At 37.1% G+C, this 26,728-nt stretch overlaps 1 protein-coding gene across 2 annotated transcripts in view; it reads right to left on the bottom strand.

The window, feature by feature from the left end:
- Positions 1-4,026: 4,026 nt before the first annotated feature.
- Positions 4,027-26,728, bottom strand: part of CUL4A (cullin 4A) — a 37,960-nt gene continuing 15,258 nt past the window's right edge. Inside the window, exons 8-20 of one of the 2 annotated variants that reach the window (XM_065829619.2) lie at positions 25,858-25,940; positions 22,684-22,751; positions 20,225-20,343; positions 17,571-17,763; positions 16,132-16,236; positions 13,642-13,752; positions 13,226-13,311; positions 12,102-12,209; positions 10,514-10,627; positions 9,232-9,337; positions 6,934-7,106; positions 5,953-6,105; positions 4,027-5,667 (exon numbers count right to left, since the gene is read on the bottom strand). In XM_065829619.2, the coding sequence (XP_065685691.1) occupies positions 5,572-5,667; positions 5,953-6,105; positions 6,934-7,106; positions 9,232-9,337; positions 10,514-10,627; positions 12,102-12,209; positions 13,226-13,311; positions 13,642-13,752; positions 16,132-16,236; positions 17,571-17,763; positions 20,225-20,343; positions 22,684-22,751; positions 25,858-25,940 (1,515 nt within the window). In that variant the 3' untranslated portion in view covers positions 4,027-5,571. Of the gene's footprint in view, positions 5,668-5,952; positions 6,106-6,933; positions 7,107-9,231; positions 9,338-10,513; positions 10,628-12,101; positions 12,210-13,225; positions 13,312-13,641; positions 13,753-16,131; positions 16,237-17,570; positions 17,764-20,224; positions 20,344-22,683; positions 22,752-25,857; positions 25,941-26,728 lie in introns of those variants that run through there. The other variant, XR_011738780.1, reaches the window with a different exon arrangement.

The raw sequence follows: 26,728 nt of genomic DNA, 5'->3' as shown, positions 1-26,728 counted from the left end.
CCCAGGGAGGTGTCACGGCCCCAAGCCTGACAGTGTTCAAGCAGAGACTGGACAACGCCCTCAGGCACATGGTGTGAGTTGTGGGGTTGTCATATGCAGGGACAGGAGTTGGACTTGATGATCCTTGTGGGTCCTTTCCAACACAGTCCTTTACACATCCTATGATCAGGGCCCAGGGCAGCCTCACCAGCTCTAGGCATTGAACTGTGGTTCCCAGTGGGGAAAGCACGAGGTGATAGAGCAGTGTGAGAAATGGCTTTGGTGAACAATTAACCCACCTAAATTCTGTATTGCCTCCAGAATACGTTCCTTGCCACTGACTTCAAAGGCAGACTAAGATGAATGCAATTATCTGGCCTAGAATTAATCCAGTCCCAGCTGTATCAAAGCACTGGAAGTTAATGGTCTGTTAACTCTGAAATAACACATCTTTGTATACCGATGTGTACATATAATCCATGTATCTGTTCCAAGCCAAAACAGGGACTGCTAGAGACTTGTGGTTGCATGGGTAAAACTAATTGTGCTTTCACATAGTTTCTGATGTTGTTTGATGTTTCTTTAAACAAGAATTTTAAGAAATCTTTTTTTTTTTTTTTTTGAGAGAGAAAGAACTGGAAAAAAGGTGAAGTTCATCTATTGACATTCTTAGATGTTAGTATAGTAACAGAGATAGGGCACCCAGGCCATTTGATCACTTTGTAATTCAATACTCTTCTCTAAGCTGTTAAGGATACGCTTTCTTCATCTAAAACCTCAGAAGCACTTATTTTGCTACCAGAATCCTATTTCTAGTACTACTGGAAAGTGTGCCAACAGCAGGGTGCTTCTGCTTTCTCAAAATGACTGCCATGTCGTCCCTCTCCTCATTGGAGTGCTCCAGATTAATCAGTGCTGAGACAGAATCCTTTAGGCTCCCAGGCTACCTTCAAACATTTTTACTTAGAACCAATTTGAAATGCAGTCTAGCTACTACTAGCTGCTAAAGTCAAATCTGGCTACTCTAAAAGTTGATGACTGTTCCCTGATATTTGTCCCTTTTCGCTCATGCTTCCTATTTCCCCAAAACATCCTAGCAAAGTTTATTTGCTCTTCAGGTTGGCTTTCATAGTGCTATTACTATAAAAAGATATGAATTTCTTAATACTGTGTTTCTATCTGTGCATTTTTAGAGACAGAAATGTTTTACTTTTGTTTGCTTTTCTCTGCAGCACTTCTAGCAATCTTCATTCTTGCCATGTGTTGCCAAAAGCAGAAGTTAGTCAGCTTGAAAAAGGACATAAACAGCTCTGGTCAAATGTTTGAATGAGTCATCTGCAGAGGAGTTGGGGTTAATGGAGGTGGGACATCAGCTGTTCTCAGGTTTTGATCACTGTTTTTGGAACCTGCACTGGGAGTGGAGGAAGGTCTGCAAACTACTTGCAGCCTGACAGAAAACGAAGTAGAGATGGAGGCCCAATGTCAGGTTTAAGCTTGCCTTACAGTAGTCTATCCCTCTTCTGGAAAATTCATGTCTGCAAATTGAAAACTGATGTATGCTTGGATAACTACCAATTGATACATAACTTGCATCAAGCAACAATATGGTGGCAAGAAATTGGTAAATAAAGAACATAAGGCTATCAGTTGAGAACGATGTTGATCTTATGTGCTGTGGATCATGACCTTCCTAAGCCTTTCTGTAGTGGTGTAGAGACTGCACAAACCCCAATCTCTATGTCATTGTCAGCAGAAATATTACCAGGTGTGTGTGTGTTAGCCAGTTTTCCTAATGAAACAAATCTTACGCAACCATGTTGGCCATCAGCCTCACTACTCAAAAACTGCTTGGCCAACGTCAGTCAAACATGATAGCAGGTTAAGACATAAACAAACAAAGTTACAGCTTCTGTAAAAGCTGGTATATAGACAGCCTGGAGGCCCAAATTCGTGCAATCACTGAGGGAAATGTAGTCCATACCCAGTCCCTACTCATTTTGTTTGACAGAGCTGCTGTCCAACCAACGTGCACACAGTTCCAGATGAACCATGGGACAGCTCCTGGCCCTGAAGAGTCATGGATGCAGAGCGGCTGCTTACGGGAAAGAACATGGGAAATACCCGCAAGATCTTGAAGCTGTTACTACAATACAAACTTCTGCTAAGTCTAGGCAGAGTACTACCATGGAAGACAGAGTACAGGCTGGGAATTTTTACCAGAAAAGACTTTGCATGAAATATGACTTCATTTTTGCTGTAGACTTTTGCTGATTATTCTCTGACTTCACTGGGTTATTTTCTTTCTGAAGAGACTTGCTAGAATTAGATAACCAAGGTTATAGTACAGAGTCCATTCATTCCTAACACACCTGTCAAAGATGCTAAACATACAAATGGGTCTATCTGCATAACAAATGAATGCACTGAAGTTGCCTGAAAGGTGTGTGACTTTTTTTTTTTTTTCAAAGATTGATAGCACAAAGAAAGGAAGAAAGAAGCTGCAACAGAGCAAGGGAGTTAAATGATAAACCCAAGTTCAGATAAAGAAATAAAGCAGAAGCTGAAATACAGAACTGAGAAAACAGGACACAGGGAGTGGGCAGGAAGGAGAGTGTTGGTGGCTTGTAAGGGGAGCTGCTTGACTTGAGAAGCAGCTGCAGGTCAGCCAGCAGCCTTTATTCTCACACTTGCTTGCCCTCAGAAAATGTTGGGCTAGATGACAGGGTCTCACATTTAGGCAAATTGCTTTATAAATACATATAACAGATGTCTGGATGAGGTATCTGAATGTTTTATGTTAAACTGAATTAAATGGGAAGGTTTTGGCAAGATTGGCGAGTCCCTACCTGTATCCCAGATTCCTGCTATTACTTTCATCATTCCACAGAGCTGCTATACGATTTGTTCCAAGGATGCTGAATTGCCAAAATGTAGGTTTTCAAGACACCTTCTGAACATGGATGCTCTGCAGAGAAAATATGTTCCTTTGCTACAGCCCAATGTCTTCAACACTGGGTGATCTTCCAGGAAGAGATGTTTAGCAACCTCTGCCCTGTGGACACACGTACACTCGTGGCAATGTAAACCAAACAGCTGGCATCAGACCAACACCTGGTTGAGCCTGGATGCTCAGTCAAAATCTGTCACCAGCTATCAAAAAAGCAATCAAATACAGCTATTTTGCTGTGAAGAAGTGATTACCATGCTGACTAACAGAGCAACTGCTTACCTGTTTGGTTCAGCACATACAAATTCAGGAACAGAAATTTGAGAAAAATCAAATTAAAAATGAAGACCAGAGAAAAAAAGTCACTAGCACCTGGCCTGTCAATCTCTCCCATAGCTTTGGATCCTCTGAAGCCACTTTCAGACCCATTTGGAAGAGTACAAATCTTCAGAGATGGATACAGTCTCTGTAGGTTTGGGGGAGCAGGAGAAGATGAGCAACTGGATAAAGAAGAACCAGTGCTCCCACAAGCAGAAAGGCAGAGCTAAGCAGAAAAACCCTCTGCAGTGCTGCTGCTTGAGGTTATTTGATGGCGATGATAGAGTAAGGGAGAAAGAGCATACATCACAGAAAGACCGACTTCATTATTTCCACTGCTCATGGAACAACTCATTTTTAATTGCCATACCAGAGTAATTTGGCCAAAGAGTTCTAGTCTATGGCAATTAAGAAAACCTACACATCTCAGCACTTTTAATCAATTAACATTGCTTCTTAAGGCAGAGCCATTTCGGTCATCTTCAGGATAACACCACTGCTTTTAATAGATTGTTTAAAACCATTGAACCAGGCAGTCAGGGTTCAGAAAGGGGAGGCAGTAACATTCACCACTTGATATCAATTACTGTGCACTGCTGCCAGCTTTCTGTGTGGATAAAGCCTCTGGCCATTACACTTCTGTGAGGCGCATGCTCCTTTTTGTTTTAAAAGTCCAGTAAGATGGATCTGGTCAACTTCCATATGCATAGAGAGTTAATAACTCAGTGAATGGTATAATTAACACTAAAGAACAAACTGCACAAATAAACGGAAGTGCCACATTGTCACAAAGGCTAAGAAGTTAATATTTAATATGCATCAAAGATTTTATTTGCATTAACTGAAGATTCAAATATTAAAATAAGTCTACATTAAATTACAATATTAAATATATTTTAAATACAATAAACTAAATGTGTTTAGTTTGTAAACACAAAGGGAACAAAAATAATTCAGAAGAATGCAATACAATTAATGACACCAGATGACAGAACAAGGACTTTAATCTGTAAATCCACAAGATGTCAACTCTTAGAAATGTTTACTTTAAGAAGAGGTGGTGGCTTTTTAATTGATGCACAAACCCCATGTTACATAAACTTAGTTAGGTATCTCTCAAGAAAATATTGCTCAGTTAAACTCTCATTTATGCCATGATCAAAACTCTTTTGGTAGCTCTTTTTCAGAATGAATCACACTAGTATGCAAATCCGGAAAGTAAACAGAGTCTTGTAAGTATTAGAACAAAAGGTGTCTTCCTTATAGTCACAATTATCTAGCAGATCTACAGTGTCTTTCATTCTTTAATTCAAATCAACTTGCATATATACAATATGTAACAAAGTACTCACAAAATCCTCAGTCTTTCAAGACAAAAAACTATGCTTTCACAATATCAAGACCATAAAAGTCATCTTTAAGAAAAGATTTTGTTTTTTAAAGTGGAGCACACTGTACAGTAGTTTCCCTGTATGTTATTTTCAAGGCAAAACTAAATGTTACGGCAATTACATGAACAGTGATAAACACCAGTTGCCCTAAAATGAGGTAGGGCCTCTTTGACTCAGATCTAATCTTTACCACTCATACCGGCAGAAGTAGTAATAAAATAATAATCCATATCTTAGCTAAATAACCCAACAACTCACTACACACATGAACACAGTTGTCCTCTTGGCACTTCAAGGATCTCACTTCAAAACCTGATTTATCCAAACCAGAATGAAGCTTAAAATTATTCGAAAGAAAATCAATTGAACACGAGTTTAAGGGTTTTCATGGTGCATAATTTCAAAAATTCAGTGTATTTCAACAACACTGCTTGTACATAAGTGTTCATCAATCCAGGGTTTTTTAACAGTTACCCAAGTTGTCACTGTAGCTAAAGAATGCAGCATATAGGGTCTTTATGGATGCAGTTAAGAACACAGAAATGAAAAAACGAGACTTGCATCCAACACAGAAGTATTTCTCACACAGCTGATTTTACTTTTCCATCCGACTTCAATGACATTGTTAAACAAAACTGTAAAACTAAATTTTGAAGAACCCAAAAGAAAAAAAAAACAGTAACTAAAAGAAATAAAAACATGACATTGAAAATTAGTAAGGAGTCTTGACAACGATGATAATTAACGTGTCATTTTGCTTCTCTTCCACAGCAGTGCATGCAGCTGGTTGAATAATATACTACATCAACCTGAAATCTGCGAACAGGAAAGTCTGGAACAGCATAGGTATTTGGTGTCCTGAAGATACTTGTGAATGATTTTGGTTTTTATTTTTTGGATTTTTTATTTCTTTTAAATAAAAGTATTTCTTCTCCATTATGCAACATAGTGGTACTGATTGGGGTTGTCTTTGTCTCTCTCCATATAGTCTCTGTCAATGAGAGATTCGATCCTCTTTTTCAAGTCTCCAGGCTACAAGAATAGATGAGATTAGTATAACAGTAATATAAATGCAAATATATTTTATTTTAAAAAAAAGAGGAGTGCTAACAGCTACATAAGAAAATGTGTCATAATAAATATCTAAATATAATTTCCTACTGATACTCTGGCTTATTTCTCTTCACACACTCATTTTAATACCTTAATATTTGGATTTGATTCAGACATATTTCACATTTCTTACTTTTATGGGCAAGCTCAATGGAAATATATATTACATATTTTTAGGATGGTTGGGGAAACAAAATCAGTTACCTTTACGGGAAATTTCAGTTGATTATACAATTCAGAAACAAGGAGATTATGACCAAGAGTCTTTCTCATCTTCATTATTCGCACAATAGCAGCATCAATCTGATATTGCCTGTCTTGAAATACTCTTTCAGTTGTGCTGACCTGTTCCTCAACCTAAAGAACAATACAACACCACAGATCACATCACCTTTTATTGGTATTTTTCAATCAATCACATTTCTATAGTTAATGAAATGAAACTTATGTATTCTTATTCATCTTTGAGACAGGCACATGCAGTACTGCATGCTAAGAACTAACTGGATAAAACAAGCCACAGATAAAATTAAGGATAATGTAAAAAGAAAAAAAAAAAGTACATCTTATTTTAAATCTATTTGATCTTAAAAACTCACTTCAGATTTTTGAGAGAACACATAATAGTTTGACAGCCCAAATACAGTAGTCTTTTGTATCAAACTGATCAACTCCAGTTTGACTTTTAGGGATTTCAATATACAAAGGCAAAAGGGAAACACCTCAATGTTAATGAGAGCACATCACCTTGTGTCAAGAATTTGAATTCAAGTACAACAAAGACATCCACTACAAAAATAGGGAGAACCTTGACTTTTAATAAATCTCTTAACCACTAAATAAGGAAGTGAAGTGGTGACACTTGATTCATGAGTTCAGTACAGTACCAGCACTTCAGCCATACCACAAAAAGTAAGATGGACTGAAACATCTACAAGATCTTACCAGTTTTAGGCATCTAAATTTGCAAGCATGGGAAGGAACATAAGGTGTTCCATTTTCAGTGAGTCTTAAAATCTTTAATGCCTCTGAGAGTCATCCTGACTACCAAAACTGTTAAATATCTGCTTCTTTTCTCCATATGCAAAAGCTGTGGTAGGAGATGCAGGGATTGTGTATCTCCCTGTGAGAAATGTGGATAAATAGTTAACATAAAGAGAATCAACGCAAAAAATAAATACATACTGTTTCCTTCATTTGGATTTGGTTGATCTTTATTCTAAACAATTTGTGCTTGAAATCACCATTAAAGATGAATTTATCTCCATCTTCTACATCCTTGCCCTTTGGATTTTTAATCAATACTCGTGCTTTTCCACAAGCTAAAGACTGCAAGGTTCTTCTTAATTCACTGTCCTCTGTGAAGAAGTTCAAAGGATGGGAGAAAGCAGAACAAAATATCATAATGAAGAGCGTTATGTGATTAATCTAGAAATACAACTGAAAAGTTACTGGCTTTATGTTAATACTCTCTTGCAGCTAAGTTCCAATTAGGTAACAACTTACAGCCTTGGAGCTTGGTCTCACATCTTTCACAGGTAAGTGCTGAGATCATGCAGAGAATTATACATGTCAGGAATACAGACTCAGGCTCATCTCAGTGAGCTTTCTATCCATAAGTAGATTCAGAAAAGATTTCACATTAACGTGAGCCTGGTTTTATTACTTTAGTTTTGTTTGGTAGTAACAGGACTTTAGAAGAAAAAAAAATATCAGTTGATGACAAGAAACTCAAGCCACCCATTTTACCATTTCATTCACTATTTTTAACACACGCCAGATAATATATTATAAAATAAAAAGACAGAAGAGAAGTCTAAATTGATAAAGATGATGCTTTGTGACAAGGCAGAGCTGACAGCTATTACAGTCACAAACTTCCCTCACAACAGGAAAGTAGTAGAAACAAGTGGGTGAGGAAAATTTTATCTAGTATGATTTAAAGCTAAAAGCATTTGGATGAGTAGATAAAATGAAGTCTAAAACATTCTAATAATGATGTTGTGAACTCTTGTATCAAGATTTTGCATTACAACAGCCTCTGCAGTCTGTGAAGGAAAGTATTCTACAATATAAAATTATCACCAAATGCACTGGATCTCCTGAACAGAGTTTTAGTCTAAAAATTGAAAGAAAGGTTTTGCGATCTAGTGCTGAAGTACAGTGTAGCTAAGTAAAAGATTAACACTCTTATTATTTCTAAAATACTTTAACTTTCACACAGAGTGATCTCTTCCTTTTTTTAAGCTTCCATCTGTTTTATGATTACAAAAACCCCCTTTAAACCACATTGACTAAACAGGCATTTATGATGTGTAGTACTTTTTGGGCATTTCACCCCCAGTAAATGCAGATTGTTGAGTTGTGCTTTTGCCCACACAAAGGATGATGTTCACAACTCTTGGTATACTTTGGAGCTTTGCTTCTGCCCTGCACGCTAAGCCACAGGTCACAGTGTGCCAAAGGGAAGGAATCTGCAGTTACCTACCAACCACTGAAATAAATGCAAAACCTACAATTCCTAGAGGCTTTATTGATAATGAGCAAAGCAGGTGTATTTGGACAACACATGTCAAAGCAGCACAGTTACTAAAGAGAAGGCAACCATTCTCTCTCTGAGTGACGGTTTATGCATTTTCTAACTGTACCAGGGACAATCTCATCTCTTTAAAGAAACTGTCGGTAATTTATTGTAACAGTGACTGGAAAACACAAGTTCCAACTATGGCCAGTTAATGCAGATGAAGACAGCAATATCCTAAAGGTGCAGAAATCCACGTGATGTTTTGTTTGATTTGTTGCTGGTTGTGGTGTTGGGTTTTTTTGTGTTTTCTTTTGTTGGTGGTGGTTTTTTGTTTGTTTGTTTGTTTTTTATTTGTTTTGTGGTGGGTTTTTGGTAGTAGTTTTTTCAACAATGTGGTTATCACCCATGAAGTACTGTTCTACTTGCCATGAGTGTGACTTTTTGACACCCTGAGGGCACTGCTCTTCTTAACAAACCAGTTCTAATGTAAATAGGGTACTCCTGCAGCAGTAATGGAAAACAGCTGGGCAAGCTCTCTGTACAGCTCCATTGAAAATACTACCTTGAATCACCCCCAAATTACAGCATTCTACAACACATAATTTTCAAAATATAATATTTGAAACTGTGATAGAACAAAAATAATCTGTATGCACAGCCTTTATCACTGCTTGAATTTTAAGAATTGCAATGCTACATTTTGTAAATCTAAAAGACTGTTAGTAGTACCATGTGCAACACAGCTCTTACTATTGATTTTGTGACGCATCTATTTTATCTACACTAGCAAGCAGCAGCAGTGTGTTTTCCTCATGTCTTTTGCTGTCTCTATACTATTGGCTCATAAAGTTTGTCCTAATGATCATGGCAAATTTCTTAAAGTTAGGGCATAACATACCGAATCATAATTGGCAATCACTCAATGAATAAATTTAAGAATCAAAAAGTATTCTTCCTACCTACACCAGTGGCCATTTTAATTTCTTCAAAACTGAATTCATCTCCTTCGTTAAACATAAGCAACACTAATGTCTGAAAGAGCGATACTTGAAATTCTTTCTTTCCCTAAAAAAGAAATATCAAATAATTAGAAGTAATATTCAGATCATTTTCTGTTCTATCTGCAAATCTGACAAGTTACAGAAGCTACACACTCTTTTTTCTATATCTAGAAGATGTGCATTTTAGAATGCCTAACACACAAAAGAATCTGCCTGAATGAAGTATTGAGGAAACAGGATATTTTTAAAACCTCTTTTTTTGCTCCTCTAACAGTAGCAATACAGCACACAGTAGAAGCTCATTAGAATGGCCTGTATTTACTTCATATAATTTACTTCATTTTAATCACAATATATGAAATTTTGGCTTTGCCACCATTGACAGCGAATCTCTTCATATTTCACCCAGGTTTCATTTTATAGAGATGAGCAAAGTAATGCAAAAGAAATCTTGGCATTGGATCAAATATGAAAAAAACAAAAGATAATTTGGTTTACTATGATACAGGGTGACAATATTATCAGCAGCACAATGTCTGTGCAAACAGGCAATGAGAAAGGACATAAATCAAACCCTTCAGACAGACGTAAATGCTTCTGTCAATTGACAACTACAAACCTATCCTACTGTTACATACTGTCTAAACCTCTAAGTTTCATTTTCACAATGAGTTAGTACAGGAATTCAAGTTTTTTGTCTCTGCCATGGCTCAATTAAGCTGCAGTATTAGCAAGGCAAGACATTCCATGTGACAAAACCACATTAAGAAACAATGTGGTTATTTAAGATTTAAATAACTCAACCAGCATTTAAATTTTAACCACAGTCATTGCATCACACACACCCTTCAAACCCTTTTTGTATCAGTGAAGCATCCTACAAGTGACACCAGTATTTCTATGATCAAAACAATTTCATATTAAAATAAAAATATGCTGCTTTTTTTTTATCACCTCCCTGCTTTATTACAACCTTCTTTATTTGAATGAGCAACAACTCCTATCAAACAAATACAAATGTTAACAAGAGATATCACATCACTCTCTTCCATTAGCTAGGTAGTATTTCATTGTAACTATAAAAAGCCTACGTTCTATACAAAATAACAGTATTGAATTGCGACTGTTCCTCCAGAAAAGTGTTACTACCTTCATAAAAAAAATACAATACATGACTGGACTCCAAGTTATTGGCTTAAATTTTATCCCAACAGGCTAAGCATTAAACAAGCAAACTTACTTCCTTAAATTCCGCCTTCAGGACAGCATGCCCTAGAGTGGTCTGCCACTGAAGCTTTCGACCACTGTGTTTTCCCAGGTAAAAGGTTTTAAATACCTCTTGAAGCTTTATCATCTGTAAAGCAAAGAGACATTTGTTTATGTTAGACCAGTGCAATGATGCCAGTTGATTTCACACATGTAAATCACAGAATCACAGAATGTTAGGGATTGGAAGGGACCTTGAAAGATCATCTAGTCCAATCCCCCTGTCGGAGCAGGAACACCTAGATGAGGTTACTAATCTCTTTAGTTCTCCTCAATGTTTCATAGCAAGTGTTTTCGTGTGAAAAACTAAATACAAAGAGCAAAGTTCTGCTCTCAAGCACATGTGTGCTATTATGCACAAAGCAAAGTCTCAATTCAACAAATAGCTTTTGATTTCCCTTTTTTGGTTGTTGTTTTTGTTTGCCTGTTTTAAATAAAAGTAAAATAACCTCCCAGTAAAGGGTTTTAAACCTCAAAAATACATACCAGTTTTATCCTGAACTTTGAATCTGACCAGGGTACCAGAGGACAAAAAGCACACATCTTAGATCTATACACTATTACCATCTACTCCCAAGCTCTTCCTTTAGTTTGTCCTATACAGATTCAAGTCTGATACCAGTACTTTATACCCTCTTATATTTCAAGTAAGGGGATTTTACCCCTCCATTTTCATGATGTTTTGCTTAGGTTGGATCCTTCTGAAGTAGCCTACTGAGGAAATGATGCCAGAGAAGCAAAAGCAAAAAAAGCTTCCACAGCTTCTGAACCAAATGGGAACGTTGCTACCACCTCTGGCCTCCGCAGTGCTTCCCACATTTCAGATGTAGCCAACTATTGCAGGAAATAGGACTGCAAATACATATTTCAAAATCAATCACTACTGATAGGAGCTTTGCAAAAATCTCTCAACTTGGAAGCAACCCTTTTTCAGGTAAATGCCATTTAAATGCAGGGGCTAGTTCTGTGAGACACACTGCAAGAAACAGGGAAGGATCATAGAATAGTTTGGGTTGGAAGGGACCTTCAAAGGTCATCTAGTCCAAGCCCCTGAAATAAGCAGGGACATCTGCAACTAGATCAGGTTGCTCAGAGCCCCGTCCAGCCTGGCTTGGAATGTCTCCAGGGATGGGGCATCTACCACCTCTCTGGGCAACCTGGGCCAGTGTTTCACCACTTACAGAAAAAAAGAATGTGCAGTAACATAACTATTGGCTAGATCAAAATGTCTAACTGATGTAGTTAAATTAACTAAATTAAGGCGAACTGTCCAGTTTTAAGTGATTGACTGCAATGTTAACTAGAACACTTATTTGATTTTAATACTAATTTGATATTATTGTTGTTATTATTAAAAAGGTAAAGAACATACTAAAGGAAACAATCATCTAAAAAACAAAAGTGGATTTTATGCACTACATTTTATTTTTTTGCAATTTTGGAATCTTTAAACCCCTTAAGTATCTAGCAGAAAAACATTACATCGAGGGCATTAGTTCATCTTATGATAGTGATTATGATTCCGCTCCATAAAGTGCTTTTAGAAGAATTCAAACACTAACCTCTGAATTTAAGTGGACTTCCATAGGTGTATAAGTTGGCCAATATCCCATAGTTAATATATTTACTGTCAGGTCTATATTTCCTGGATCGCTTTGGTTCTGCATATACTAAAATACAAGATACAAACATCATTTAGGTATCCTGTCTGCATGCTAAATTAGAAAATACATATATTTAAGTTAAAAAATTAAAATTAGGATAATAAAGAAAAATTTCTACAGGCCACATCCTTGGTTAGACATGCTCTACCAGGATTTTGAATGACTTTTTAATTCCCCTCTCCACAATTTCAAATCACAGCAAGAGTTTGGAAGTAGAAAGAAAAGCACAATGTGCCTCTAAGTATCCTAGACCACTGCATTTACAGGATATTAAGGTCAAAGAACCTCAATAACATGCAAATAAAGCAAAAGAAAAGCTTTTGATCAGAAGCCAAGGTGAGAACTGTAAGACCAAAAGGATCCCCTGGGACTTCCAGAAGTCTGCTAGACAACACATTTTCATAACACTTAAGCAGAGCATCAGTCAAGCCAGGCTGCAAAGTCTGTGACAGAAAAGTCACTAGAGTACTTTATTACAGGAGCAAGTGTCCTGGGTCAGATCTCTACCCCAGTATCCTGCCATAAATAATGCCCCAAAACAGGTACCCAGCGAGAAGGGCAACAACAGGGAGAGCATATACAATATTTCCTCCAAGCATTCCCTTCATCACTGGCAGTTTGGAAGCTTTGAGGCCGAGACATACATGGCTTCTGTGCACTTGGCAACCTCCAGGGAGTGCCTGTGGTGTGGGTCATTCACAAAGAATTCAACAGAGCAGCAACAGTTTACACAATGAAGGGATACGGACTTTGAAGTATGTTAGACAACTAAATCACTACATGTTATTTAGACTGTAATTTACTTTAAAAGGAAAGAAATAAAACTGCAAAATAAGTCTCTCTCTGAATAGATATACAGTAAATAATGTTCTATAAATAGAACTATAAATAGACTCTTGTTACTATGACCAGGGCCTGCTCAAAAGCTGTTTAATTTTATTCTAGCTTAATCCAAGGTATAACACCATTAAGTGCTTCCCCATCACTATTGAAAGTTTAGCACAAACACAAGCCAGAAGTACCTGCTTAAACTGAACCATGACATCTTTTGACAGTTCCATGTCCTTGAACATGCCCTCCAGTTTGCTGGTAAAAGCAGCGCCACATTCTGTCACACAAATTAAAGCAAAGATCCCACAATTACAGAACAAGCAATAAAGGTTTAACCCGAGACAGCCGAGTCAGATTTGTGAGGGTCCAGAGCACCCACAACAAGCTACATGTTTTAAGGATTTTGCTCCTCTGTGGGTACATTAAAGAAACCAGTCATGTATCTCAGAGGTCAGCCCAATAGTTCTCACTGAGCACAAAGAAAATTGTGATATGCTCAGCTGTTACTTAAAATCTGGCTTGTCACTTCTTAAAGCATGAGAAAAAGAAGGATTCCAAATCACACGTCAAAAAGTAATAAAAATTCAACACATCTGAAGACACCTACCATGTTTAAGCTTCGACAACATGGACTTCTCAGCATCTACTGATGCGCTTTTCCCAACCAGGAGTCTTTTGGCCAAGTCTTTCTTATAAAATGCCTCAAACACATCTTTACCTGTATGGAAATTGAGACAAAAATAAAATACAACTGAAATAATACATTCTATTTTGCATCATTGCACTCCAGGTTTGTGACAGAAGCCTTTCTTGAAAAATATGTAGACAGATAAGACAGATTGTTCATTTAATATTTTATTAACATATCTTGAAAACTTTTTATTTATTTTTTTTTTTCCTCCCCCAGGATCATGGGCTGCCTTGTATTTCCCATTGGAACAGCTGCAAATCATATGAAATCATTCTGGGATCCAGAAGAACATTTTCCTTCTAGTGGTCTGATTTATTAAAATTAAAAAAAAAAAAAAGAAAGAAAGAAAAAAAGAGAAGAAAGAGTTCCTATGTATTAAAGAAATAATCTTCAAAAGCCTAAGGTGAAAAAAAAATGTCACAAGTCTTCTTACTTGGTTTGCCAATAGCCTTTTGAAATAAATAGGTCAGACAGGCACCCAGAGAATTTCACACCTTAAACCACAACTTCCACAAATCTTTTCTACTGATAGTGCAAAGATACCAGCAAGTTGTTTCACTTTTAAGAGGAATAAATTCAGTGTAGCTCAAGGCACTATTTGTGCTGCTACAGTAGCCCCTCCTAATTCCTTGCAAACACCTTCCAATGCAGTGATTCCTCTGAGACTCTTCCTTCTTGTTAGTGAATAGATTACCTCAGCTTATTGAATCACTGAGTATACTGCTTCTTATAGAACCTGGTTAGAAACTGCTTATATAGAATTCACCCAGCATAAGTTTAGTTTGCTTAGCATAACTTCTGCAAGCTTTGAACTTTCTGCTTTGTTGAGTAAAAAAGGCCTCAGTGTCTTTGAGCTTGAAGATAAGGGGAGCTGTGTCCCTGGAGATAAGTAAAGGAACAGAACAGTGCCCAACAGAAGAATGTTTTGGCAATTACCAAGAACTTACACTCTCTAGCTGCAGGTGCAAAATAGCAACTGAAGGTCAGAGCTTTAACTGACAGCCTGCCTGATGAAAATGTAGAGATTCAATGAAGGGGAGATCCCAGACTCTAATTTTGCAATTGGCCTGGAATGACGTCTGGGGGATGGGGACTTGGGCTGTGGGGGTATAATTGCCCAAGTGTTTTTCCGCTGAGGATCCCTCTTCAGGAGGCACTCAGCTTGATCTGCTCTATGTTGTACCTTGCAAATAAATTATTTTAGAAGAATTTCTGGAATCCATGCCTGTGTCTCTGCTATGGGAAAGCTACAGTGAATAAACTTCCTTCACACTTCTCCATCCTGCCCTCTGGTAAAGTGTTGTTTTATGAAACAGCATCAAGATGCTATCAAAAAGTCAAATGCCCAGAAACTAACCACTAATTATCATCTGCTCTTGAAAAGGACTTTTATGCACTAGATAGCTCAAAATAAACTTGAAGTCTTAGCTCAGTACTACAAAAATACTAAGAGAAAAGAAGTTGGTTGAAGTTTGAGATTTAACAGAGATTAATCTCTTAGGCTGACAAATTGCCAGTGATAACGTTTTCATTCACCATCTCCATTCACCAGCCTTTGCATTTGACAAAAGTCATGATGCAAACGATATTGCCTTGTGACTGATTTCTTGTCTGTTTTCCCATTATATTGTATTCATTTTTGATTTTATAAGAAAAGAACCCACAGCTCTCAGGATAAACAAAAATCAATACAGAATTGGGTAGTTTCTGCCTATTCCACCCCAGCCCAGCACACACATCCCACTTCCCTCAAAACATTGACTGTGCATCTCTACTGGACACAACCACATGTTTTTTTCTAATATCCAACCTAGCAAAAAAAAAAAAAAAATCTCCTACCACATTCAAAGGTTTTGCTCAGATAAGGACATACATTAGGGAAGTGCATTTCAAAAGCAGTAAAACACAGCAATAGCATTTTCTCCCATCATTCTGAGCCCTCCCCTGTGTTTATTCTCAGGCATGATGAGAAGAGACAACTCATTAGTTGCTGGGTTTTCATGTACTTTGGGCCCATCACCATCAGGCAGGCCAGGAAGAGAAAAATCTGTACTAACCTTTCTGAGACATTAGAGAGGAGAGATTTTGGTAACAGATATGGCTAATTTATGTGGAAAAAAAAAGAAGAAAACAAAAACAAACAACAAATTTCCACCAACAGTTCTAATTCTCAAGTCTCTACTCACAGACTGTAAAAAGTCTGGAGCTTGCCAATTTCCACAGGACAAGTTTGTCCTCCCTGATGTATTTATTGTGCTCCTTTAGATGTAAGACAACCTGAACTTAAGACCACATTTAGCAGAAACTCATGCTAAAAAAAGATCACTTACATTCAGAGGAATACAGTTCTGCTAGTAGCAAGGAAAACATGTTAAATTGCATCAACTGCCAGCAGATATTTCTTACCATGAATAAACCTAAATATGATCATGATTTTGTCAAGGATCCTTTCCAGCTCTTCATCTGTTGCTTCTTTATTACCAGCTCTTAACTTGGAATCCACATATTTTGCTACAAATACATAAAACAGTTTAACAGCTTAAAAAAATGTTTCTAAAATCATCAACTTAAATGCCTCCCACTTGAAATATTACTATATATTAAAATACAGGATAAGTGCTAATTTTTCTATTTTCTGTTTCCCACCCCTGTATTCAGTGGAATGACAGAGCCCTATTGCACCACTGTCATAAAGGAAAAGTATCACAAGAAGGAACCATCCAAGAAAAAAAGAGAACACAGTAAAACCATTCAAATTAATGCATTCAAAGTTCCCACACTTTATGTTATAGCCATAGCAAGCACATTAATTGTTGAAAGACAATGTTTCAGAAGTGTACAATGCACATGGATGTATTTTATGAGAAACAGAAAAAAAACAACACAGAGGACTATATTTTGTACACCTTTACCACGTCTCTCATGCTCCTTGGTAGGAACACACCAAAATTTAAACAGAAGCAAGTTAGTAGTTTCAGAATGCCAGAAATAAGGTTAAGCCATGAGTTTAGCTAAGGATTTATTAAGCCACATTAGTATCCCTATACGATCTTCTGCACAAGAAGGAAACCTTTGCAGAAGCTGAAACACCACAATTCAGAAATGACAGCAGCCCGTATCGTGGCTTTAACCTGTATCACTAGGTTGTGAAATTTCTCTCTACATAAAGCTGGTTTTAGAGGGAAGCTACAAAATAAACAGAATAAAGGCAAAAGAACATACAGAGGAAAAACAACCAACCAAGGAGCGAGATCCTCTCCCAGTGTAAAATGCCACAGCTCCAGTTTTGCTGCAGGCAAAACCGTCAGAACAGGGATAAACCCCATAGTAGTACTTTTAAGATGGTTTTATTTTTCTCCTTAATGAGCACTAGTTCCCTTTTCAAGGTAACAAATTTTTTTTTTTCTCTATTAAAACTCCTTGTATCTGAAGGCTTTAAAATTGTTCTCCCAACTTCAGCCTTCAAGTCAGACAGATGGGCTGTACTTTGTCCTTTCTGACAATGAACTCCTCTACTACCACAATTAAAACCAGCCCCCTTGCTTTTTGCCACAGCTACTCTTCCCCCCTAACCTCTTGCCCCACTCGCAGCATCAGCACAACGCTGTGGGAGCAGCTTTTAGCGCCAGGCAGCACGCAGGCAGCGGGGCAGGGACGGCAGAGGTTGGCATGCTCCGGCAGGACACTGCGAACAGCACACCCCAAGCTTTTCAGACCCGACACGCTCCCAGGTTCTTTTTTGCCTCCTATAGCGGAATGCGTACTGCACTAGCACACTCAGCAGCGTTATCTTATCATGCTTTCTATAGATTTTTGAAATATTTTACAGAAAAATATTTGTGTACCTATCAATTCTGCAGGCTTATTTGGTCTCTTGTTGATAAATGTTTCAAAGGACTCCTTCATCAAGTTTATAAATTTTTCATTTTTCTGAAAGCACACTTCTATGATATGGTCCACTTTATCCTTAAAATCTAGTAGCTCTTGCACCATATCCTTGTCCTTTTCAGGATTAACCACTATTGTTGTCCCAAAGTTCTGTAAAACAAACACTTTTGATAATAAAATACTTTTGAGCACTACCTATCTCCCCCAACAGACACATTCACCCTTATAAAATTTATCATTAGAAAGAATAATCGTCTTTACAGAGCTACCTATGCGAATTCAAGTTCTCAAAAAATGAGGTGCACTGACATTTAAAATAAAAACCCAGACACACATTAATGGATTTCAAACAGTAGTGTTTGATTTGAAGATTGTATACATTTAAGACAACAGCTAAAAAAACCCCACCAAACAAACTACAGTAGGCATGACTGTATGATGTGCAAGTTTACAGTTAGATACAGAACTACATGATTCATGCGAAAGAAATTATATGGAAACTGCCTCAGAAATGTTAAGTGTAATGCAAAACTTTGCACTGCTTTCTTTAAATCCACTAGAGAGCTCCATTGATAAAACACATGGCAAAAATTCAACAGCTGCTCATCACTGCACAATTTCTCTCTCAGCAAGGGCTTAAAAGCAAAAAAAAACCCCTAGCTGACTTGCAGTAAAATAAAACTTTTCCATGGACAAGAAGCAGCCACAGACTTCACTTTCCTCTGCAAGGGAGGATTTTAACCTATTGAACAATTTACAATGGCTTAGGAACACTGATCAGCAGCCCAGATAGAATGACCAGTTTTCCAAGGTGAGAAAGAGGGAACACCTGCACAGTAAAAGCAGAACAGTATTCAACTGGTGTGTTTTCATCAACTAAAGTATGTTAGCCACAACAACAGTCAAAGACGGATGGGGAAATCCCTCCCAAGCCTCAGAATTTCCACTTCAATATCTAATTACCCACTGTGATCTTTCATGAGATCTTTGCCAAGTAACATTTCAGTGTGAAGCAAAGATAAACTTGAGGCTGCTCAAGGCCCTTAGATTCAATATGTATATCACAGAATCAGAGAATGGTTTGGGTTGGAAGGGACCTCTTATCTTATACTTTGCACCATTTCCCCTTCATTAATACAGCATTTGGACATCTCACAGTCTCCATCAGTTACATTCATAAACTGCAGGGCATTCCCCCATTCTACAAATGGCAAACGGAGATACAGAAAGCTAAGTGGCACCTCTGAAATCATAAAAAGGTGACTACAGTAGAACACAGATCTTCACCCCAGTAATTTGGCATGCTCACTGTGCTTTTTCTTAGACTGGCTCACAAGATAGGAGTTTAGTTCTAGAAGCCTCACTTTAATGCATCCAGTCATACAAATGTTTGAAAGGAGGAGATTTACTGACACCATAGAAAACGTTTTCTAGCTTTTTGAGTCTGTAAGTAATTTCTCAAAAACAAAGCTATAAGGCATGATAAGGCAACTTAAAAACTTGCTGCTATGAAAGGAGAGGTTTTGGTCTTCCCTTATTTTCCTGCCTGACCCAAACTCCTGCTTTTTACCTTGGGCAAGCAACAGGACTTTTCTCTGAGCCTCTTTAGCTCACTAAATTGGCATAAAACTGACCTTGCCCAGATACTGTGTTAAAACAGATCACAAAAGAGTCTATGGAGTGGCAGGCAGCACAAGGGTTATGTCAGGAGCATGATCTGGGAGCAACGAAGAAGGAAGATATTTCTTCTCAGCTACAGCAAGCTGTTCAGTTGACCCAGCTGCCTATGGATCCATGGACTGCATTTGGGGACACTGGAAGACACAACGTCCCACATGTGTTGGCTGGGCCCTGGTGTACCATTGCAGAACTCCAGACATGGGTGTGCAGGAAAGGCACCTCTGAAATGAACTGATGTTGTGCATCTAGTCCTGAAGGCTGATGAACACATGAGCAATGCAAAACTGAATTACCACACTGGGAATTATCATCTCCAGAGAGAAATACCCTCTGTGGAGCTTTGCTGTTTTCATCTTGCAAGTGCAAGTTCTCTTGGGCAGTGTACTACATGCATATTGTGCCTAGCAAAACAAATCTGAAGCATCTAAATATGACTTTGATGATGGATTACTTTTAAGAGGAGTATTCTGTTCAAAATAGCTTAAACATCCATCAGCATGGCTGTAGGTTGGTTACACCTAGCACTGCTGGCCTGCAGTAGAATAGCTACATTCTGATGTTCCACTGATTTTGCAGATATGCAAACAGCTGAGTATATTTGTAGCAAAACACAACACTTCATACAATCCAGCATATTCTAAACACATGTGCATGTGGCTCTATTTAGAGGCAAAACAAATCAGGATAACTTCTTGTATAACATTCAAAGCTATGAGGAAGGCAATTTCCAAGTAGAAATTTAAACCCAAAACTTAGGTGTTGCTGTTTTTCAGCATGTGACTGTTATTGGGGGGAAAGCATTAACATCCCTCCTTGTATTTGCTTAAAACTGAATTTTGACGCATACTTCTACATATTATTCTAGGTTTTGATAGAAGAAATCTATGATAACAGCATAATATTTGACATTAATAAGAGATCTTTGAAATACCTTGATGTATTCACTCCAATGTTGCAAAAGGATCTGCTGCCCACCTTTTACCCGGCTGAACAGTTGGTATGTCTGGGTCAAATCTGATATTCTATTTTCATCGAGCAGGTTATCAAGTCCTAAAAAACAATGAAATCAGAAGAAAGAGCAAATTTGAATAGAGTTGCATAAATATAGTAAGAAATAGATTAGAAAAATCTCTATGAAATACATCAAAAGACAAGACCCTCCAGAATGTTTAAAAAGCATGAACTTTTAAAGACTAAGTTTCTTAAAGCAAGTGATATGTTCAGGCTTAACGTGTCCCCTTGTTTAAACTGGCTGAAATGATTTATGCTATCATATTTTAAAACTACTTCAACTGAAGTACTTTGCCAACAAGTTGTTGACGGTAAGCCTTTTACAGAAAGTTTATGAACAGTACTTGATTTGAAGAGTACAGTTCTATTAAGAGATCTCATAGAAATTCTAAAGAATGTCAGAAAATGGTAGACTAAGTAAAGATACTTTGGCAGATTTTTTTCTGTTGAGTGGGGTGAGCCATCTTTTTAGATTAGGAATGTACTATGAATTGTCTATGCTCATACTTATGGAATAACACAAGACTACAAATTCCTTCCAAGCAACTTTTGCCTTTATCAATTCACCCAACATGAAACTAGGCCTTGGGCTAATGAATGGAGAAGCAAAGCTCAAAGCAAAACACGAAGCATAACAGCTATATACGCATTTTTATATTTGAGAATATGATGAACATAGTCTGAGTGTAATCAGACATACATTGTCTGGTGTTGGTGACGGGTGCTTTAGTAATATATGAGGGTAGTAACAAAGGTTTATGGCAGTTTTTAAAGTCTAGAAAGCTTGACTCTAAACAGGTTGGTAACTCACATCATCAGTGTAGCTGACTTTGTACAACTGTCCTAATTCACAAAACATACTTCATTAGTTCCAGTTTTTAAATGGTATTAAAAAGAATGTTCAATTGCTACTGAGTTATCCCATTTTCTACTATACTCTTCATCTTAAAAATACTGGTGCTGTATATTACAACTACTTACATGTTCAGAAAGGCAACCAATGTTCAAGAATCATGTCAGGTAAACTTTTGGGTGATATTTTGAGATGTCCTAACTTTGAGACATGCCATATCTGAAGAATGGACATTGCTTAGAAGTATGTAACACAACAGGTTACAAAGTCTTGAATACATGTGACTGGTATTCTTTTGGCATTGAACGGGGAATTCAGAGATGCCCATTCCTTCACAGCCAACCATCACTGCCTATTTGTTTAAAGACACAAATACTCAAATTGCTTTGTTATAACCTGAATGATAAAGTTTAACCTTCTTTCTTCCTCTGACAAATGAAAAAGATATATAGGACAGTCCTCTGAGACGAGGCTTCATACAACTTCCAAAAAGTACTGCCACAGCCCTGGAAACATTTTTATACTCACAATGAAAAGCTCACCAATATCTAGTCAATGGCAGTTATAATACTACAAGGAAAAAAGTTTCTTATACATACCTTACATTTTTAAGCTTTTTTTACCCCCTGACTACATCACATGCCTTCTCCTAAGGAACAAAACCTACCAAAGGCAGTATCATCTCCTACTTGCATGGAATACTAGGATGTTATAAGCAAATTACAATGTGCTCTGATTAAATGAATGCAGAAAGTTATGCAAGTCAAGTGATGCTGGACTCACTTTTTCTTCCCCTATTTTTGTTGTTGTTCTTGTTTTTAAGTGCAAACATAGAATGCAAAAGCTGATCCAACAATACTACAAGCCCTACAAAGTAGCAACTAGAAAAATCTCTCCATATTTACATGGATTGTACATACACATTATAAACCAAGAAAAAAGTTCAGATTAAAACAAGACCACAAACTTTCTGGTTAAGCCTACTGATAAACAAATGTGTCACTGGATAAGTTCCTTGAAAATAATACTTGAATTAAAGAGCAAGCAAAATTGACATATCTCAACAAAAATTAATTATTCTTACCTTTTGTTTATTATAAGCTTAAGAATAGCTAAGATGGAGTGATCAGGTTTATTTTTATAAATGTATTAAAAACAGTGAAATAACCTGATTATCACATAAAAGAAGCCACAACAGTAACTGCATCTCTCATTTAGAAGTTGATATAATTCTAGGAAATATGTAGTTCCAAAGGTATAATTCCTAAGCCCACTACTGCAAGTCAAAGAAGATTTTGGGGGTTTAGCAACCTTTACAAATATGGAATTATATCTTATATATTTGTTTCCACATACAAAATTTACTTGTCACTGTGGGTGTAACAGTCATTTGGTTGGCTTTCTGTGTCTGTGGAAGTTTTTCCAATGGCTAACATACATAGCCAAATAAAAGCTGTGGAGTTTATGGTTATTGTAGAATAGAAGAATCTGTTGCTTATCAGAGATTACATTAATTAAAAAAATACCTTTTTGCAAAATAGCTGATAAGTGTTCTCCTAGTAGCTGCTTCTCCACACAAGCAATCAGTGGTTTCCTAAATAAAGGAAGAAAAGTATATTAGAAGTATTAGAGTATAAGGGGATTTTGCCTCCTGTCACAGTATATTTGTGAATAACTTATACTGTAATACGTCATAATACCAAAAAAAAAGTCAACAATTTTCTACTTAAAACAGTGGCTACAAATTAGGACCAAAATGTTGCATGTCATATAAGAAAGAAAACAATAAACCATGTATGTAACTAAAAATGAAATTCAAGTTTGAATACTAAAAAGCAAGTTCTTACACAGTAGAAGAGAAAAGCTTAGATACCAAAAATACAAAAATATTTCTGGAAAAAAGTCAAATTGATGTTTTCTTGGAAACAAACAAGCAAACAAACAAAACCACAAAGCAAAACAAAAACCTCCAAGAGTTTGAACTCAAAACAATACAACACATGCTGGTTATGTTCAAAACTCTCAGCAAATTGTGTTATGCACCTATAGAGATGTCAATTGAGCTAGAACCACAAGATTCAAATTTGCAAAACATTTTAAATTTGTGCTTGAATCTTCTCTACTTTTTACTATGGATGAAAAAAATTAATATACTCACTTTAGACAGGACTGAAAAATAATGGCAAGTTTACCTTTCTATCCTTTATAGAAAGGAAAAAGAAATGGCTGAAGTGCAAAGGGATAATTAGTTACAACGTTTAAAATTATACTGCTGCTTACAATATGACAACTAAAGACCAACTATTTCTTTCTAAATTTTATAAAAATGGTTCTCAGACCCTTAATTTCTATATTCTAGAACAGAAATGCTTGATTTCTATTGATGGAAGCCTTTTACATAGCAGCATCCACTTTACATTCCTACCTTTGCTAAAACACAACCTTTCCTGAAACACCATACCAAGGATTTGCCTCACCTTCCACACAATACACAATTTCAGTCCCTTAATCTCAAAAGGATTAAATTACAATTTGAAAAGGTTCAGAGAAGGGAACAGAGATGATATAAGTACGCAGCAGCAGCAGCTACAAGAGAAACAACTACACGAGTTAGGACTTTTCTTTGTGGGCAAGAGATGACTTAGCAGGGGTAAAGTGCATTGACAGGCAGGGAAAACGTGGAAGGGAATTGACCACTTTCCTTTCCAATACAAGAACTGGGGTCATCATTGATAGTACTGGGAGCCAGACTGACAACAAAAGGAGGTAATTTATCTTGTGGTGACTAGTGCACCAGTGGAAGGAACACTTTGTCAAAGGCTGGGACAGATAGAAAAACTGAAGTGAATCCCAGTGAGACAGTGCAAATATTTGAAAGAGATCCAAACAGACAAACCACATCGCATTGAGAAAATACCCTGAACTGAAAACAGGCAGATACTAGGAGAGTAATGAGGCACCACATATATTTTTTTTCTATTTTTTCCCCTCAGTGGTCATAAGTGAACATGAAATAGCAGTTAGATACACTCTTGCTCGTAACACATACAACCATTTTTACGGTCACTTCCAAATTCCCTGACATTTCCAACTACTGCTATCTAGAGCTGCTGACTGTCTCCAACAGAAGGAGAAGTCAAGGTTGCATAAAATACCATCCTTTACCCCAGCAGACCTATTCTGCCTACGGTGGAAGTCAGGACAATTCATCTGCTGGAGACTGAGAAGCAGAGCACTATTTCCTAACAAGCAGGCAGGCAGAACAAGTATTTATCTTGACTGCTAGCTGATGAATGAGCCTGAAGGTACCTTCTGTACGGCCTGAAAGTCATCGACCTCTGTCATCTACTGACTGCCCAGGGGACATGCTTATTCTGGTCAGCTCTCCAGAAGGAGGCACATACTGATGGGCTGAATAAATCCCTTTAGGGGCTGCAACAACACACTCCCCATGTGTTGCACAAATCTGGTTTGAAGTATTCTGAATGGTGCTTCCCATGAGGGTTTTCTCCTGGAAGTATCATTTCCGTCTTCAGATCAAGCCTGGTTACTAAAGTGAACATCCCTTCTGCTCTTTTCATGCACACTTGGAGAGACAATATGACCTGAGGACAACTCAAGGGCATAAATTTTAAGAACTGCTGTTTCTTAATGCAAAGAAAGAAACTAGTGCAAAGCCTTCTGAAAGTAGGTTTCTAAGCCTTTAACTAAGGATGCAATTCAAAACAAGGACTTGATGTATATCTAGACCAAAAATATAATGATATTAACCTATTTTTAACTTAAACAGTAAATAAATATACACATGCTTTAATTTTGTGCGCAGAAATAGTTAATGTGACTGATTTTGCCAGAAAAAGCTAGTCACACTGCAATCAACATTTACAGAAAGAAGATTCAAGTTCAAATATGTACCATGACACACAATGCATGTGAGTATAGCTTTTACATAAAACATGTCTAAAGAAAATCAGTGAAAAAGATAATTTTTATTTGATTATCCTTTTAACACTCAATGAAATGCCAGTACATCATTCAGAAAACTAAACAATAAAATGTTATGTTCTTTATTTAGAAAGCAACAGCTTACTGCAGGACAAGTAAGATACAGATTTATAGCATATCAATGACTCTGCAGCACTACTTGAATGCACATTCTTACCCCAGCAAAACACACACTATTACTCAACACCTGACTGAAAAAAGGACAAGCTGCCTTGCACAATACATTGGCAGCAGCTGCACCAAAGCTGATCTACTCTAAGTTCACATCCTGGACTGCTCATGAGGGATGTTTATGTCCTCTATCCTATGACATAACTTAGCCATTTTTTTCTGCCTAATCATTCTTTCCCTCAAGACATTTGTGGTTAATTTTATCAGCACATGAATAGCTAAAATCAGCTGCTACTTTGATAATGCAAATTTGAGTTCTTATATAATATTTTGTTAACTTCACTATACACTGATAAATCTTCCAGGCCAAATTCCTTCCCTGTTATTCAAGGTATATTTTGATTTTAGGGAAAACAGTTTTGATGAAGTCTTAAAAAAAGCAAGCTGTATCACAAGCACTGTCAACAAGGTAATATCTGCAAGATAATGCAGAAAAAATCTCCACCTTTCTCCAACCACAGATAATTACACTGTCTTATGAGGGATGCTTGACTTATGCTAAGAATGACAAAATTTGTACTCACTGTGTGCTGTGGTCTAAATATGTTATTACTCTGTCTCCTTCTTCTTCCAAACGTTTATTAACATGGTGAAGATATTCTGGGACCTAGCAAGACAAGATAATGTTAAGTTTAACTACGAAACTATGAAAGGTAGACAATCTTGTTCCATGACAATTATTTTAAACTACAAATTTAAAGAGAATACAAATTGGAAAGGACTATTCTACCAGAATGTTGTTATGTACTACATAATTGATATTTTTATTAATCAATGCTACTTTATATTAGAAATCTTGTAACTGCACTTGACCGAAAGGCAAAGAAAAACAGAAATCTGAGAATTTTTCAGAGGAAGGTTATTCTTTTTTTCAAAACCCTTCTGAACTAAGCTAGACTGGAGCAGATTTTCAGTTGGTGTGAACCATACAGCTATTACTTTAGTGGCAGTTTTTCCAGTGGAAGATCTGTTCCTACGGAGCATTAACACATTTAGCACATATTACAACACAGGTATGAAACTCAGGCTTCAAATGATCGAAACAGTTATGCATATGTCCACACATGTACATGTATGGACACACGCACATGCACGTACATATGCATGTAAATGCATATAGGTGGATGCATTATGCACACAGGCATACATATGTACATGTACACACTGTATAAATTAGGGTGTTACTTCTTTTGTGTTTTCTCACAGTTTTCCACTAGGCATACAAAAGCAGTAAGACTCTTGGTCTCAAAATTTGTGTCAAAGTGTTGCACCTCAGATTCCAGTGGAATGTGAGACAATGAGGTGAACTGAGCAGGATTAGACACAAGGATTCACCTCAGTGCAATGTAAACAGGCATTGTCAGAATGCCTGTAGTGACTCAGTGTTAAAATAGA

Source organism: Patagioenas fasciata, chromosome 1 (assembly GCF_037038585.1).
Source record: "Patagioenas fasciata isolate bPatFas1 chromosome 1, bPatFas1.hap1, whole genome shotgun sequence".
Taxonomy (NCBI): Eukaryota; Metazoa; Chordata; class Aves; order Columbiformes; family Columbidae; genus Patagioenas; species Patagioenas fasciata.
The sequence above is the reverse complement of the archived record's forward strand: the minus strand, read 5'-3'. Positions and strand labels throughout refer to the sequence as shown.